Genomic DNA, 17,097 nt, shown 5'->3' with positions numbered 1-17,097 from the left:
GCCATTTTTGCAGTTTGCGGTCTCATGTTGACATTCTAATAAACTGCCACTTGCCCCTCCTATCTTGGAGTTCTGCACACACAAGGAAGAATAAAGACACAGGAAACACAGGATCAAGGTACTGAAATCTAGGAAGTTCCCCCAAATGCACCTCTCCAGCCATCAACAGTGCCAAGCTGTCTTGTAAGCACGGTTGGGGAGAGCAGGTTAGACTTGACGCCCCAGTGAGTTTTGTTCTCTAGCCAACTATCCCTACCCTGCTTCCTCTTCTCCTACCTATCCTGAAACAGAGATGGGTGGTCCTGCAGAGGAGACCCTGAGTCCACTTGCCTACCACCTGAGATGCAGATGAGGCTGGCCCATCTGCAGTCTAAGCCATGCCCAGGTGGACTTGCTGCAAATGCTAGCGAAGGGCTGCAGTCGGATTCTCGTCCTTACCCTAAAATGGTCCTCCTCTCAACTACAGCGTGACTTAACAATTGAATGGCCCCGGCTCTGACCAGGAGCTGAAATAAAACCAGAGCAGCAATACAAGCTCTCTCCTTCTCCTATAAGTGGGAAAAGGGAGGATTTGTTGCTCTTTTTTGGACGCTGTTAACATGACTTGTTGATTAGAGGACTGTTGTGGATAATAATAGCTAAGCTATTCATTGAGTGCTTCTATGTGCCAGGCGGTATTCTAAGAACTTACATGTATTAACTCATTTAATCCTCACTCAACCCTCCCAGGTAGGTGTAGCTCTAATCCCATGAGTCAAGTCTCTTGCATAGGGTAATGCAGCTAGTAAATGGCAATGCTGGGATTTATACCCAACAACAAAGTTCAGAGATGGAGCCTTTATACATGACAACTCTACTGTGCCCACTGCAGACCATCAGCTGAGCCCAGGGTGGAGGTGGATTTCTCTAAGGCATTTGAGATCTCTAAGATGTCTTTATGAATACAATAGAAAAATAAGGCTTGACAATTGCATAGCTAAGAGGGCTATTAGTAACTGAATGAACCAGTGAACCCAAAGAATGCTGATCCCCACCATGGCAGAGGGAGCCCCTTAGTGGGGTGTCATCCAGGACTCTAATGTTCTTACCTCATCTGTGGACATGAGGAGACACTGGATGCCTGGATCAAATCCAAAGAGACTCAGAGAAGGTGGACCCAGGGCTTTGGTCCCAAAGACCAACCCCATAAGCATGGACATGGCCTGCCAGTAACATAGCAAAGAGTTTCCAGTCTTCCCCTTGAAATGGGATCAACAGTGAGATGTATTTGAAAAATAACTAAGAGCTCAGCTTGCATTAATTTATGTTAATGGTTAATTAATTAATTTTATGACAACTAATTTTTTTTAAAGAGCAGCGACAGGTGTCCTTCAAGGGGAAAATGGTTAAGATGAGAGAGATTTGAAACCACATCACATGAAGAGGAGTTGGAGTAACTGAGGATGTTTAATCCTCAGAAGAGACTGTTTAGATAGAATGCAATGGCTGTCTTCAACGACCTGAAAGGTTCTCTCTCGGAGGAAGGATGTGACTTACTCCATGTTGACTGCAGAGGGCAGAGCTGGGACCAAGGTTACAGAGAGGTGCATTTGTCTAACTGCTCTGCAAGGAGGGGACTGAGAATTCCCTCTTTACTCTTGGGACAATTATGACAGCTAACATTTGTTGAGTGCTCATGATGTCTGCACTAATGTGAAGGTCTTTATATGCCTTAGCTAAAAAGTTGTGGGTCAGATTCATACTTATCACTACAAGCAACTCATAGTGTCATTAGTAAAGGCTCCATTTATGAACTACGTACTAAATAACCTTATTTGATAGTTTCCCTGTTGACTGTTATTATTATATCACTACTGTTTTATAGATGAGAAAATAGGGAAGTTAAATTACATTCCTGGAATCATCCTCCTTTAAGTTATTGACTTATAATGATCTGGACTTAAATATTCCTGCTACTAATACTGCCTCTGGCGGTTATGCATATAATAAGGGGTCAGATCATGGTTGTTCATTAGAAATATAATGTGAGCCACTAATGGGAATCATATGTGTAATCTTACTTTTTCTAGTAGCCACATTGAAAATGTAAAAAGAAACCAGTGAAATCATTTAAAATTGTATATATAAATATTTATATCTTAACCCAATACATTAACCCAATTGACTCATTATATCTAACCTACTATCATTTCTTGAAATGATGTAATCAACGTTAAAATTATTAACAAGCTCTTACATCATTTTCCACACAAAGTCCGGTGTCCATTTTACTTATAGAACATTTCAGGACTAGCCACGTTTCAAGTGTGCAATAGCTCCTTGGAGCTCTTGGCTGCTAATGGACAGCCAGCACAGGGTTAAAATTGAAATCTCCTTTAGTGGGGATTGAAACTTAAAGAGGAGCTTTGCCTGCCATCTTAGGTGCTAAAGCTTCCCTGCCCTCAGCTTACCTCCTTTGCCGGTCTGAGGGAAATGCACAGCAACTGCCTTTGCCTTTTCTGGGAGAGCCAATGTAGATATTTCTGAATTTGGAGAGCACAGGTGTTTCCCCTGCAACCTTCCAATAACTGTCATTTCCCTCTTGGCAGCTACGCTGGGAGGAACGTGTTTGATTTCTGCTTTGAAAATGACTGAAGTAGGTTGCATGAATTAAGTAATGCACCCTAAATACCAAGTTGCCGGTAGAACATCTTGATTTATGCAAAGTTATGCCAAATTAGGGAGTCCTTGGCTTAACTGATTAGAAATAAATCTTGTTGTCGGTAAATGCATAGGTGACTGGGAGGGGGAGCAAACATTCTGTTGTTATTTTTGCCGCGCTGTCCAAAGGTAGAGGCACAGTGTCAAAACAAACACATCAGCCTCCTAAAGTAGCCCTGAAACAGCCCACGGAAGTTTCCCCTCAAAATTCCAAACCAGTTGCCAAAAATGAAAGCACAGGAAAAGATGCCTCGCGCTCTCGGCCTCCCGGAGGTGGCGCTGTGAGGGTGACGGAGTTAATTAGTGCCTGTAAAATGCTCATGTGAGCCCATCTGAGAGGTCAAGCTCTGCACACATATTATTTATAGCAGATTTGAGGCGTGCACGGTGTTTGACATTTTCTTCTTTTTACGTAGGGGGACTTCAAAAAGTCGTGGGTATTCCCCCAGGCAAAGTGCAGTGGGCAGGCGCCAGGGCGCGGGCGGGAGGCGAAAGCGCCAACCACGCGTGTCCGGGCGCAGGTGCCGGGGGCGGCGGCGGCCACTCCGCAGCGTCCGCTCGGGAGGAGAGTTCGCGGCTGATCTCGGGATGCCTTGCAGATGCAAAATGTGTCTCTGGCCAGCAGGAGGAAGGAAGAGGAAGTGAGAGCAGCGGCAGCCGGCGGCGCAGCAGCCGGCCGACCCGGAGTGTAAGTGCGTGTGCTCGGGCAAGCGAGAGCGGGCGAGGATGGGCACAGGATAGAGGCAGAGACATCCACACCGCCGCGACCCCGAGGTGGGCGACAGAGCCTCCGGCCCCACTTCAATGGTCTCAGGTCGTCAGAGCTCTGATCGCAGGGAACCCTCGCCGCCGCCGCCGCTGTCCTGCGACCCCGGGCAGGTTCGTAAAGTTTCCTGGGCTGGCGCCGCGCCCCGACTCGCTGACCTCAGCGCGGCCGGGGAGGAAGCTCGGGTTGGGGCAAGGAGGAGGCGTCCTGCTCTGGGGGACGCTGGGCGCCGCGGAGACACTTTTGTTTCCTCCCTGGGGGCGCCGCGGCTCGGGCGGGGGTGGCCGCGGCGATCTGCGGGGTGAAGGCTGCGGGCGCGCTGGGGCGCTCCGCAGTTGGGGAAGTCTGGGCAGAGGGGGGCGGCTGGAGTGGGAGTGGAAGCTGAGGGAGGGGGCGCCGGGGATGGAGCGCCGGGCCCAGGGCCCGGCCAGTCGCCGAGACGTTTCGGCCAGGGCCGCCTGGAGGGGGCTGCTGAAGGGCTGCGCTGCCAGCGCCGGGGGACTGGAGACAGAGGGAATGTGGGCTTGGGGGCTTGCAGACCCGAGAGGCCGCGCTGGAGAAGGCACTGGCGGCTCAGACTCCCGGCTTTTCTCTGGCACTGGCAGATGGGAGGGAATCCCCCGGCGAGCACGCTCTTGGGAGGGGGCGGTGATGGGCTAGAGGGATGGAGGGCCGGGAGGGACGGAAGGGGAAGGTTGGGGCAGCTGGGAGTCCCGGGGGCAACTGTTAGTAACTACCCGCCTCCCGGGGACACTCTAGGGTCCCCGCTGGGACCGCGAAGGACGGAGGGGGGCTTCGATGGGAGATCCTGGCACCGAGGAGGGGGGCGCACTGGGCACGCCTTCAGAGAAGGCAGGCAGCGGAGCTCTGGGGGCCCTGGAATCCGAGCGGAGAGGGGCGGCCGAGATCGGTAGAGTTGCTTTGAGGAAGAGGAAATACAGAACTCAGCTGGCCCGGGGGTGCGCGCGTGTGTTTGGGGTTGGGAAGTCCGCGTTGTGTCGCGGGCGCGCGCGAGGGCGGCGAGCGTGTGAGCGTGTGTGTGTGTGTATGTATGTAGGTATGTCTGTGTGATCGCAAGGATCTCCGGAGCTGGGGACTCCCTGCCGAGTGACCCTCTCCTGTCTGGGGCCAGTTTGAAGTTGGCAGCTCAGGGCAGGCAAGGATTGTTGGCAGCCAGACCTGTGTTGACCTGAAGTCGCAGGACTTGGCCCCCCATAGAGACTCGACCCTGGGGGCCTCTGTACAGCTCCTGTGACTCACCAAGCCTATTTTGTGATGCCCTGTGCCCCAGACCATGGGCCTGCTAACACCGCTGGCCATGATTGATGCAGACCTAATTCGTTATATTTAAGATTTCAGAGAACCTTAGACGAGGGTTTCGGCCTCCGGAGGCAGAGGCTGTGAGCTTCTCATTTGGCTCTGCCAGGGACTTGCGGGTGGGGCGGGTGGAGCAGTGGAAGAATTTCTGAGATTTTGTCGGTCTATAAAATAAGAGGAACTGATCACCTGTACCTATATATCAACTCTTTGAGGGTAACTTTGGGAACTAGGTGGATCTAACCCCACTCAGGTTCACTTTTACTTTGAAAACTCTGGCAGCAGCTATTATTATTATTAGTTTTATTATTATTATCCTCTGGTTATGGTCTTTCGTATTGTCTCACCGCCATACCTATTTCCCAAGGTCGTTTCCAGGATTGTTGTCCCCCGGTTTACAGAACTGGGGACTATAGATCAGAAGGCCAGATCTCCTGCTGTCACACAGCAAACTATTTTTTTATAGCTGACCTTCTGAACCTCTGCTCTTTACTGTGGTACATTTCCTCTCTCTTGAGAGCTGTGGTTAAATGTGCATGTTGCCTCCTTTTCTTACACTTACTACTCAGTTGTTGTTGTTGTTGTTTTTTTAATTAGATGGACTGGTTATCTTCCTGGGAAATTGTGAGGGAATGACCTGGAATGTTGGAACTCTGCAGGGGAGATGGTCAGGAGGGAAGGGAGCTGGGGAGGAAGCTTGGTAGGTGTCAGGGAGTGGCAGGCTGGGAGGCAGGCCCAGAGCCGCGTCTGGTGGAACTCAGGACCTGGAGCAGTCACTGGAATATAGAACTTGTGGTCCTATTGATGGCCATATCTACGCCTGCCCCTCACCACCCTTCCCTTGTCTCATCTCTCTGCCCTTTTAACAGCAGCTACTCTGACTACCTTACATCTTCTTTTTCACCATATTGTCTCCCCAGGGCCTTTGCACGTGTTATTCCTTTTGCACAAGGAACTTGACCTCACATGTCCAGGTGGCTTACTCCCTTGCTACCTTTCAGGTCTGCCCAGTTGTCAGCTTATGGGGGCCTTCCTTGACTACCTCATATAAAATAGCAACTGGCCTCTTAAGTTACTCCCTTTCCCACCTTAGCATTAATTACCCCCTGGCATTATATATTCATTTGATTATTCTCTGTCTCCTCCATCAGAATGGAAGTTCCGTGAGGTCAGGGACCTTGTCTTGTTTATAGGTCTAGACCCTAGACTGATTCTCAGCGTTAGCAAGTGTTCAATAAATACTTGTTGACTGACTGAATAAGAGATGTGTATTATGGGAGAGGCTCACCAGGGAAATATATCAAGAAAATGTTGCAGCGTCAACAGCAGTTAAGAACCCCAGGTAACTGGCTTTTGCTTTTTCTCCTCTGTTTTCTCCCCCAATCCCAGCCGCTCATCTTGCAGACCCCTTTCTTCCTTGAGTAGACTCCTCCCTTAGAATTTCAGCCTGAAGAAAGGAACAGAGGTGATTCCTCTGGAGAGTGTAGAACCAGTATACTTTCTTAATTACTCGTAACTACTCCAGGTTTGGTGTTTGCTGCATCATTCTCCTTGGAGAAAGTCTTTTTGAAGCATGTGTTGCTCTAGCCAAAGAAATGTTCCCCTAGGAAGAGGGGCATTGATGTGAGTGGAGTGAAGTCAGAGACATTCACATATCCTACTCCACTCTCTCAGCAGATGGAAGTGAAGGCAGAGGAGGAGAGGAGGTAAGGGAGTTAGGAGAGGGAGGCAGAAAGAAGCTGGGTGGCAGATGCAGGGGAGAAGAGAGATGAGAAATGCCTAGGAGAAGAAAAATGAAAGAGAAAACAGTGAGGAGTTCCTACAGTGCTGCTCAACCATAAGCATTTATTAAATTACTGTATTGAGATAGGACAACACTTGAGTGTTTTAAAGTAATTTACACCCTTTGGGTGTTTGGTGGGAATGGGTGGAGAGAGGTGAAGGGAGGCAGCGCTTTGAAGCCCTTGCAAAGAGGATGTGGCTGGGGGTGTGCCATTGGGGCTCCACTGCACACGCACTCTGCTGACATTATCATCTTTCTTAACTCTGAGGGTTTGGAGGTAATTATTTCTATGGAGGACATTTCCCATCCGGATCTAAGACAGTGGGTGCCCTTAAGGTTTGTAACTGAAGCCTGCAACCACTTTTTAATGCCTGAAACCATCCAGGTGGATAGTTTGGTTTATAAGACATTCATTCTGTTGAATTTGGAAAAGGTGGGGGATTACTAAACCCTCTCTGTATCACAAAGCCTTGAGTGTTCGCTGCTAATTACGAAACTCCACTTCTGCTTCCTTCTAGTCAACTAGTCTAGTGTTTTTGAAGCTTAGGGTTGCAATCCAGGAGTGGATCATATCAGCTTATTGGGTCCAGACCAGAAGTTTAAAACATGAAATACAAGAGAGTACAATGAAAATGAAGTGTTTTATGAAACAGACACTGAATCTTAATGTCAAATGTCTTGCTTAATGTGGGTCATGATACAAAAAGTCTATTTTGATCATTGTGGAGGCCCTGAGAATCCACATTTTTAATCAGCTTATGAGATTCTGATGAAAGTGGTTCATAGGTACATGCTTTGAGAAATAATTAGCACCCTCTCCCTTACAAAATGCTATTGGTTTAATCTCCTGTAAGAGACGCTATTTCCAAATGTTGAATTGGATGCAGTAAAAGCATCAGCCATTGACTTAACTTTGAAAATGCTACCGTTTGTAGAACTTGGTGGTGTGCTTGGCCTTGGTGCTGCCATCTTGGTGAAACTGGAAATCCAAGTGGCCTGTTTTGCACGTTAGTGATATGAAGAATCAGTAGCTTCGTCTGTAATAACTCTTTAACTGAGCTTAGAATAAAGATGACTGAATATACTCTTTTCTGGCCAAGTCTTAGTTTAGAGCTTTTGAGTTCTTTAAGCTTCCGAGATCTTTGGAACTTTGCTCCACTTTTCCTTTCATATTTTACCGCTAGTATTTTATGGCTAGTATTCCCCATATGCATGATTTTAATTACTTTCAGATGTTTGCAAAGATAGTAGTAATCTCTTCTGGTGGCAGTCGCACTGCTGTGATACATAATTAGATTAAGCATTTTAGCTGACCTGGGCTTGGGACTGGCCAAGCAAAGAAGAGGAGGGTTGACAGCTTCAGCACAGTCCAAACCATAAGGATTGTGAAGGCCAACCATCCAGGGGACAGAGTGTGGCTCCCGTGAAATGCATGTGGCCCATAAAAACCTTTGAGTATGCCTAGCACTGCATTTTTAGGTACAGCAATGCCAGCCTGCATGCACAATGCACACATTAGTTGCAGTTTTCATTTCCCTGGATAATTTAGCTTGTCTGAGTGTCAACCATTGGAACTTATTTATAATAGCCAGAACGGAAGCCTGCAAAACACTGTTATGATCCATGAATAAGTTAATTTGTGACTTAGTATTATGTTTTCTAAACTTTCATAGAATAAGTGCAGGTACGTTTTGAGCAGAGTTTTGTCACTGGCCCAAGGTGGGGTGAATAGCGAAGTATCTGATAGGAATTGTGTGGGAGAAGGAATACTAGCTCATCAAACAGAATTAACCACAGCGGCAACCTGGCATAGTGCTGAGTAGAGAAATTAGTCACATGTATAAATAGAAGGAGATGATGATTCTCAGTCAATGTGCTGGGCCCCCACAGACACTAATTTCCAGAATCTGAGCAAGATTATTATTGGAACCTCAATTTTGGGAATTGAGGCTACAGTTTTGGCTATTTTAGTTCTAACAGTTAATGCAGGGAAGAAAACTTTCCTCTAGTAGAAAACACTGGAAAATGCACTGCTTGCTGGCCTCCAGGATTGCTATGTATTAGGTAGGTTGTACTTGCTAGATCAAGAGCAGTGGTTTGAAGGCAGCATGATCAGGTAAGCCCCCATTGAGAGTGGCCCCAGTGGCCTTAGAGTTACAGGATCCTTGCAGGAGCAGCTGACGCTTCCTCCTGGAACACTGTTTTGGAAGTGGTGGGGAATAGCCAGTATAGTATTGTTATCACATTTTATTGATGTGTCTTGGAGGAATGAAATGTAACAGGGGTATTTGGAGAGCGGACCTGAGCCTACACCCAACTTTTCTGACTCCTTTTTCCCCTGCTGTTTCTTTCCCATGCATCACTATGCCTGTGTTAACTTCCCGCTCTTGTTGGTTCTCCTGGGCTAGCCTGGTCTGAAGCCAAGACCCCCACATCGAGCTATGCTGCAGCTTATGCAGGGGGCTCTTCACTCCTGTATGCTGGTAGAAATGCCCTGGGTTCTGATGAATGTGCCCTAGGTTGCCATGGCCCCCAGGGATGTGTCTGCCACCACTGAGACCAAGTCTTTCAGAGTTGGTGCCTCCTTTTGGATATCTCATTCCAAAGCTGACCTTCTTAGCCTTGAGAATCAGTAGATTCTTCTCTGAGGGACAACATGCCAATCACCCAAGCTCATAATATTGAAGCATATGCAATTCATTAATCAAAAATGAGAATAATGCTTGCCAAGAAGAGTAGACACATATTCTTTAGCCAGCAGCTTTTCTCTGTGGATGCGTCACGATGAAAGCAAAAACATGGGACCACTTGGTGGTGGGGGGGTACCATTTGGGGGTAAGGAGTACATTTAACAGAATATTTTTCAGCTAGTCATAACATTTGCTACCTCTTCTGCCCCATAGATTAATACCAACTAAGGGAACCAGAGATTGGAATCTTTAACCAGAATGATTTCTCCCTTGGGTGCTGCTAAGGAGACTGAGTCTGTGTTTTTCTACCTAAAGCTATTGCCCATTTTATCTTTATCCTTTATTTCAGGCACTTTTGACCTCAGCACTATTGATATTTGGGGCTTGGTAATTCTTTGTTGTGGGGCCTTCCTGTACATTGTAGGGTGTTGACCAGCTTCTCTGGTCTCTACCCACTAGATGCTAGTGGCGACACCCAGTTGGGATAACCAAAAATGTCTACAGACGTTGCCAATTGTCCCCTTAGGAGCAACCCCTCCTCCCCAGGGGACTCTCTGGCTGGAGAAGTCTGTTTCTGGTGATTTCATGTCTCGGTTTCCTCACAAAGTCTTGCATTCTGGCCACTGGTTACTGCATTAACTATAACCTCTATAGAATGGGAATAAGATAAATGAAATGAGAAAGGAGGGTAACAGAGCTCAGTTCTGTTCATGCGGAGGCCTCCGGCACAAGACTAAGGAAATGTCTGCATAGAAATGAGTTAACAGGATGGAATGCCTCCTCCTTTGCTTGTAAAATGCACCTTGGCTACTTGGATAGTAATAGATATTGACATTCTTTAGTGTGACCAGGACGTTGTAGGCAGGCAGGGGAGAAGCTTTAAGGTCCTGCTACAGGTGAAGTCTTTTCCCGCTCTGTTAGATTTCTGTCCTAATCTTGCCACATTTATTTTCTTATGTAATTCTCTGTCAACTTTTTATTTACCTTCGCTGTTTGGCTGCTGATGCAGCGCCAAGCAGCATCTGGTGGCTTAACCATGTAGAAGGACTGCCGGCTGGTATACTAGCTATGTCTCCCCAAGGCAGCAGCCCTTTTATAAGTCACAGCCCGGCAGCAACCCTCCACCCTTCCTTCCGCCCTTTGTGCCTTTTTTTTTAAGTTTGAAATTGCATTGAGAGAGCCAGCGTTTCGTGCTGTGGGCTTCTGTGGCTGAACGATACTGGATGAGCTATATTTTCCAGGCTGCTACACACAATTACCCTTAATTTCAAAGTGTAATGCATTTCAAAATAATTTTTTTTCTGTTTTCAGTCTCTTTAACTCAAATGCAGAGCCACAGCTGGCTTTGCCCTTGGCCTTTAGAAGGCATGTGGCTTGGGAGGTAGCACTAGTGGAGGGGCCTTGGTTAGATTGAGTATTTTTGACTGAGTGGAGAGTGAATTCCAATAACACTCAGTACGGCTGGTTTTACTTGGCTCCTGCCCACCCCTCACCCCTGCTCCGCCCCACCATTTTCATAGCATTTTTATAGTGGACCCCGTGTCCTGGTTTTTCCAGTTGTGGGCCACTCTGTGGGAAGTGACTGAGTACTCAAAAATTTAGGTTTGGGGAATGGGACTGATTCTTTCATACACTAAGTAGTACATATGTGTTGTGTATGTATGTGTGTATGAGAGAGAAAGACACACACACACACACCCCCCCATGCAGCTCTCCTGATAATGAAGTGCAGAAACTATTATATCTGCTGCTAAATTCTATTTTCCCAGTGCTTGTCACTTTTATAGCAAGTCAGCACGAATCACATTAAATCAAAACTTTTTATCAAGGAATGAATATGTTTCCATCATCTTTAGACTTACTCTACTGCCAGGAAGTGACTTCGACTCATCAGAATTATTTTCTCAATTACTGCCCATTCCTCAACTGAGAGTTTTGAGAAAGATTTGCCTGGATTTATATGAGAGAAGCGTAATAAAGCTTTATTTATTAATTGTAGTGTATTTTTAATAAGAAATATGTGGCTTACACTTAAAGTGCAGATAAATATTTTCAAATTGAAATATTGCTGGGGCTTACAGCACCCATCATAATATTTCATTCATTCATTCATTTATTCATTCATTCGACAGCCATTTTGACTGCATTTTGTGTCCCGTAGTCAAGGCACTTGCTGGACGTAATAAGACCCACTACATATGAGTAGTATGAGAAAGGGGGTTATTTGGGAGATAGACCCATGAATGGATAGTCATAATGGAATGTGATGAATATATGTTTAGACTGTTTGTGGATCACAGAGGAAGGAGTTCACAAATGAAGTGACTTTGGAAAGATCTGGAAAGCTGAGTATTGAAAAAAAGAACATACTGTGCCCAGGGAATACAGTCATCTGGGTAGTGGGGAGAAAGTCTGGAAGAGGCCTTGTGTCAACTCTTCGGGAGCAGGGCATTTGAATTGAGCAGAAAGGAAATGCAAAGAATTTTAGGCAAGGAAAAGATGCAATTGGAATTCCATGAGAAATGTAATTCCCAAGGCAACATGGAGGAGGTTAGATGGTACAGCAGGAGGGAAGTGCCAAAGAACGTTGGAAGTTGTCAGCTTCTCAATTCTTTGCCTGCCCAAAGAAACACACCATCAAAGCAGTGTGCTTGTTATGTAAATGCAGCTTGAAAACAGGTCTCTCTGCCACCACTTTCCAGTCTGAGTAGTTGTCCAATCTTCCTCCTTTATGGAGAGAACTTCTGGAGACTCGCCCCCCCTCCCCCAGCCCCGCCACCACCACCACCCCAGTTGGATGAAAACCAGAGGAAAAGGCTATTGAGATTGATGAAAAAATTAAAAGATTAGGTGACTGATTGGATTTGGGAAAAGGGACAGAGTAAGAGTTTTTGAGGTTTAAACCTAAATAAATACATACTTGTTGGCTGAGGGTTAAGTATCTTTTTGATTCTATGGGCTGGTTGACTTGGTGTAAGTAAATTATCTTTCTCAGCCTCAGTTGTCACATCTTCAAATGGAGGTAATGCAAGTTCCTCCTTCTTGGAGTTGCTGGGGTAATTAAACGTAATAATGATTGTAAATTAGGGTACCCCAAAAGCATTGGATTGGATTTGTTCTTCTTATTATTAATTCAGTAGTTCCTATTCAGATTTTTTAATTCAAAAATCCTGCTAAAACATTTAAAGACATACATTTATTATTTCATCTTCTTTAAGTAGCCTAGGGAATTCCTCCTAAAATCTTGACTAGGCTGTTAGTTGTGTTTATGTATTTTTTCTTCAAGAATACGAGAGAGGTGAACTGCTGAAATATAGGTCAGGGAAAATTATGATCGATTGTGAATTAAAAGAACTGAGATAATGAACCGTATTAGCAACTTGGCGTCCTCGAATAAAAGCATGTGCAAATAGATCTCTATCCCTCATTTGTTTAGAACTGACCTGGGATTTTGCTGTTTAATTTTATGATTATTTTACTTTGGGTAGAGAGAATGGAGGTTGCTAACTGGGGCTCTGTCCCTTTCCTTTACTCCAGCTTTCTGAGGGCTCTTTGACTTGTCCAGAGTGGACAGGATCCCAGTGAGAAAACCCCCAGTTAGTGGAGTCCTAGTGGAGGAGTAATGGTAGGAATTTAATTCAGTTGAACTGAGTTTCCTATGCTTTATGTGGCCTGTTAAGGGAGCTCAATGGTTCCAATAACTCTTTGTAAACATCCCTTTTTGAATCATTTGGAACCTTCCAGTAAGTAGGGGACTACTGAAATGTCCTTTGGCAGGTGGGTGGTAGTAAGTGTTAAGTTTTCTTCTTTCATCTGAGCTTATAAAACAGATTAGAAAATACTCTGGAGATAAAAATAGAAAAATAAAAGTAGATGAATATAGTCCTGACGATGGTATAGCTCTGTTGTGCCAGCATAATTAATTGTACCAACTCTCACTTTCAGAAGTGTCTCAGGTTGGACAATTCAGTTAATGGTCACTTAAGTAGATGCCGCCTGTTTCCATTTTTACTCATTCTCTCTGGCTATTGCCATTTGCTTGGGTGCCTTTTCTACTTTATGTTCCTTCAGGAAGGCAGCAAATAGCAGACAGGCTCACCAGCTCATTAAGCAGGAGCTCATGCACCTGTCACTTGGTAATGGCTTTCATGAAGTGGGTTGAAAAAGAATAAACCTCAATATAGACACTAGACTGCCGTGGAGTATGGGTATGCGAGAGAAATGTGACAAATGCAAGCTACTTCTCCAAACTTGTGCTTTGAAAGCAGTATAGTGTCCCCGCCCCACATTACTACAGTCATGAAAGTCACTTATTGAATCATTCTATGCAAATCTTATTTGATACCTGGCAAATTACACACGACCTTCAGTGTAAACTGAAATTTCCAGTCACTTTCTCTTCTCCCAAGTAGGGTGATAAGTATGGACCGTTCAGCTGCTAGATTGTCAGTTGCGTAGCAATGCCTCTTTACTATATATCAAGATTGGTGTGTAACTTTAAATAGGAACCAATGTTAAACAAATGTTTAAAGACCCATAAAAAGATTTATATAGTGAAATACAGATTTACATTAAATCACTAGAGGATTATATCCGTACCGAAATATATACCAGTTTAACAATGAGTCAAACATATTGATTTATCTTGTACCCATTTTACAGATGAGGAAATTTATGTGTCAGAGAGGCTGGCTGTCCAACATCACATAGATCTAAACTGAATGCTCATTTCTGCAGCACACCAAATGCCACACCTTTCTGCTGCCAAGTCTCCATCGATTTGTCAAATACAATTTTGCCTCAGTTGAACCCATTACCTTGGAATGTTGTGTTGAGCGGTCGTGCTACTTGGTGAAGGACGGGGAACAATTTGCTGTGAGAGCCTTGCTTCAGGAGCATGTACGAGAGCACAGTCAGGGCAGCAAACCATTCATTACCTGAGCCAGGGCTGGCTGCCAGCAAGATGGCAGAGAGAAGAGGGCAATAATGGTGGATTCATTTATATCCCGGGAGACATCATTCCACTCTAGTAGATGTTGTGTTGTAATTATTGCTGACTTGTTTAGGGCCATTTTCAAATATGCTACTAAGAATTCTAGCATATGAAAGTGCCATGAAACAGTCTGAGAATCAGCGCCTGGAGCTGAGAATGATAAGACACATGAGGGTGTACAAAAATATAAGAAATCACCATGAAAAGTCCCAGGTCCGTTTTTACTTCAGCATATATCTTTCAGACAATGAACAGGCTTTAGGGTAATTTTTCATAACCAGATCAATGCAAGGCCCAGAGAAATGGCATAATAGCAGTTTTAATGTGGAATTTCACTCTTCTTTCAAAATCCAGGCATTGCATTATAAAAAGTTGGGCTCATCTGTTTGAAATGATAGGTGCGAAAGAAGGGGTCTCGTATCATCTGCAGGGGAGGAGACAATACATAGGACTTTAGTCTTCAGGGTGCTGGAGAGACATCGAAGCCTTTAACTTTTAGGAGAAGGATCAGAGTGTATTTTAAATTCTTTCTTTTTTTTTTTTTTTGAGGAAGGTTAGCCCTGAGCTATCTGCTGCCAATCCTCCTCTTTTCACTGAGGAAGACTGGTCCTGAGCTAACATCTGTGCCCATCTTCCTTTACTTTATACATGTGGGACGCCTGCCACAGCCTGGCGTGCCAAGCAGTGCCATGTCCACACCTGGGATCTGAACCCGCAAACTCCGGGCCACTGAAGCAGAACGTGTGCACTTAACTGCTGCACCACTGGGCCGGCCCCTGTATTTTAAATTCTTGATGGCTACTGTGGGCCTAAATTTTCCTCCAGTGTTTGCTTTGAAATACTCTTTAATTCATTTGTTCATCCACAAATATTTATTAAGCACCTGCTGTGTGCCATGGGTGTGCTGGGTGATACATAAACAAAGGTGAGTCTCTTTCCTAGAGTTTCATGGGCTGCTTAGACTCTAGTGAAGGAAATGTACATTGATCAAAGGATCACACAAATAAATGTGACATTTATACTGTGCCAAGGGCTGTAGGGGAGGGTACTGATGCTGAGAGGGCCTACCGCAGGGATTAATGTAGACCAGGAGGTCTGGGAAGAGGGAGGATGGATTTTACTGGGGAAAGAGGAGTCCTTCCAGATGAGTAGCATGTGTGAAGGTCGTGTGAAGGGTGGACCTGGATGCTGAAGGAACTGAAGAGGAGAGTGTCTTGGGCAGGGAGCACTCCATGCCTGGATTAGCCTTGGGAGGAGGGCTCATGGGATCACAGATCTAGGTCTTTATCAAAAAAGCAGTGGGAAGTCCCTGAGGTGTCTCACCCAAGGGAGGGATGTGATCAGCTTTATGCTTTGCAAAGGTCTTCCTGGCTTCATTGCGTAAATTTTACATCATTTAAAATTGGTCACAATGTGACCGCACTATTACTACTTTTAGAATCTAACAATTTCTAAAAGAATCAATTTAGCCACTAGTGTCTCCTTCAAATTTTAAACAGCAATTTAACTGAGTGATTTAGCATGGATATTACAACCACTTAAGAATGATAAAGTACCGAGTTCTGCGGTTCTCAGACTTCAAAATGCCTAAGAATCGCTGGGGACCCAGAAACTGCATTTTAAGAAGTCCCTCAGGTGATGCTGATGCAAGTGGTCCTGACTCCGCTTTGAGAAGCATCGTCCTAGAGAGTGCTCAGGAGTGAAAAAAGAATTATAAACCTCCCGGTAAAACGTTATCAGGCAGCCAATAGAGGATGGAAGCTCTTTATTGCCTGGCTATCTCGATACTGGAGGGATTTTTCTTCTAGTGCACCTGAAATGGATTCTAAATCCTTTGAGTTTCCTCTAATTTATTTTCTAAACCTTTCACATGCAGCTCTTTTCTCCGATCTGTGGCTTACTCCCTCTGTCTCTGATATTTTACTCTTCATTTTGTCTCCATTTAATAAGAATCTTTTTATATAAGCCCAGAATGAGGTGGTGAGTCAGGGAGGGGGTGGGGAAGCCTGTCCAGATGGGGAGGGAGAGGGGAAGCTGCTCAGTGGATTCTGCTTACTTTGCCTCTGGAGCAGGAGACTGAGCCGCTGTCCAGGGGAGAGACCAGTCCATAGTGACCACAATAGGGAATTGTTTTCAGAGTCCTAAACGGCTAGCCATTCCAGGAGGATTAGTTTGGGTGTCATCTCCTTTAGCTCTTCCATTCTCTGATGCCCTCTTATAGTTCTGCTCAGAAACTGACTGTGAAGGAGAGGGTGGGCTCATGACTGTTCCCCAGTGGGTATATAGCCCAGAATTCCTGCTCAGGTGAAATCAGGTTGAAATCAACATTCAGGGCAAACAGAAAGCAGAAAAAAAGTCACAGAAAAGGCATCAGGCAACTTGGTGGGTGGAGAGAAGAGAGAGTGAAGTGCCCTGGAGCCATGTCTCCCTCTGGTCAACATGACACAACTCAGTGGTCGCCTCCTCTGGGAACCTTCCTTCATTTCCTGGTGTTCCCTTCCTGGACACATCTGTGTCCTCTATGCTGGCATTTATCGTGCTGCTTTACGCTCTGTTTCATGACATTTTTCCCTGAGTAGACGGGAGGTCCCGAAGGCACATGTTCCCAGTGCTGAGCCCATAATAGGTACTCAGCAAATATTTGCAGAAAGAAGCACTATTGTTCGTGTACATGAGCACTCCGTCCTTCCACAGTCCTTTTGGAAGAGCCTGTTAAAGTGGCTTCTTCATCCCTGAGTAAGGGCTATAGTGACGCGCGTTTCAGAGCTGCCTGGCATGTAACTCTCACTGTACTCAGTTTTGCTGAAGACCAGTCCTGTGTGGGGCCACTGTGATCGAGTTGCGGACC

General features: G+C 45.5%; 1 protein-coding gene across 16 annotated transcripts in view; it reads left to right on the top strand.

Moving 5' to 3' along the window:
- Window positions 1–2,854: 2,854 nt before the first annotated feature.
- Window positions 2,855–17,097, top strand: part of ELMO1 (engulfment and cell motility 1) — a 523,453-nt gene continuing 509,210 nt past the window's right edge. For 3 of the 16 annotated variants that reach the window (XM_023639524.2, XM_070264861.1, XM_070264855.1), the window contains exon 1: window positions 2,999–3,388. Coding sequence is in view for 2 of the 16 variants with exons in the window: in XM_070264864.1 (XP_070120965.1) it covers window positions 3,505–3,579 (75 nt within the window). In the remaining 14 variants the exon portion in view is untranslated. Of the gene's footprint in view, window positions 3,580–3,744; window positions 6,126–17,097 lie in introns of those variants that run through there. The other 13 variants (XM_023639526.2, XM_023639522.2, XM_023639527.2 and 10 more) reach the window with 10 other exon arrangements.

Source organism: Equus caballus, chromosome 4 (genome assembly GCF_041296265.1).
Source record: "Equus caballus isolate H_3958 breed thoroughbred chromosome 4, TB-T2T, whole genome shotgun sequence".
Lineage (NCBI taxonomy): Eukaryota > Metazoa > Chordata > Mammalia > Perissodactyla > Equidae > Equus > Equus caballus.
This window is presented reverse-complemented; position numbering and strand designations above follow the sequence as displayed.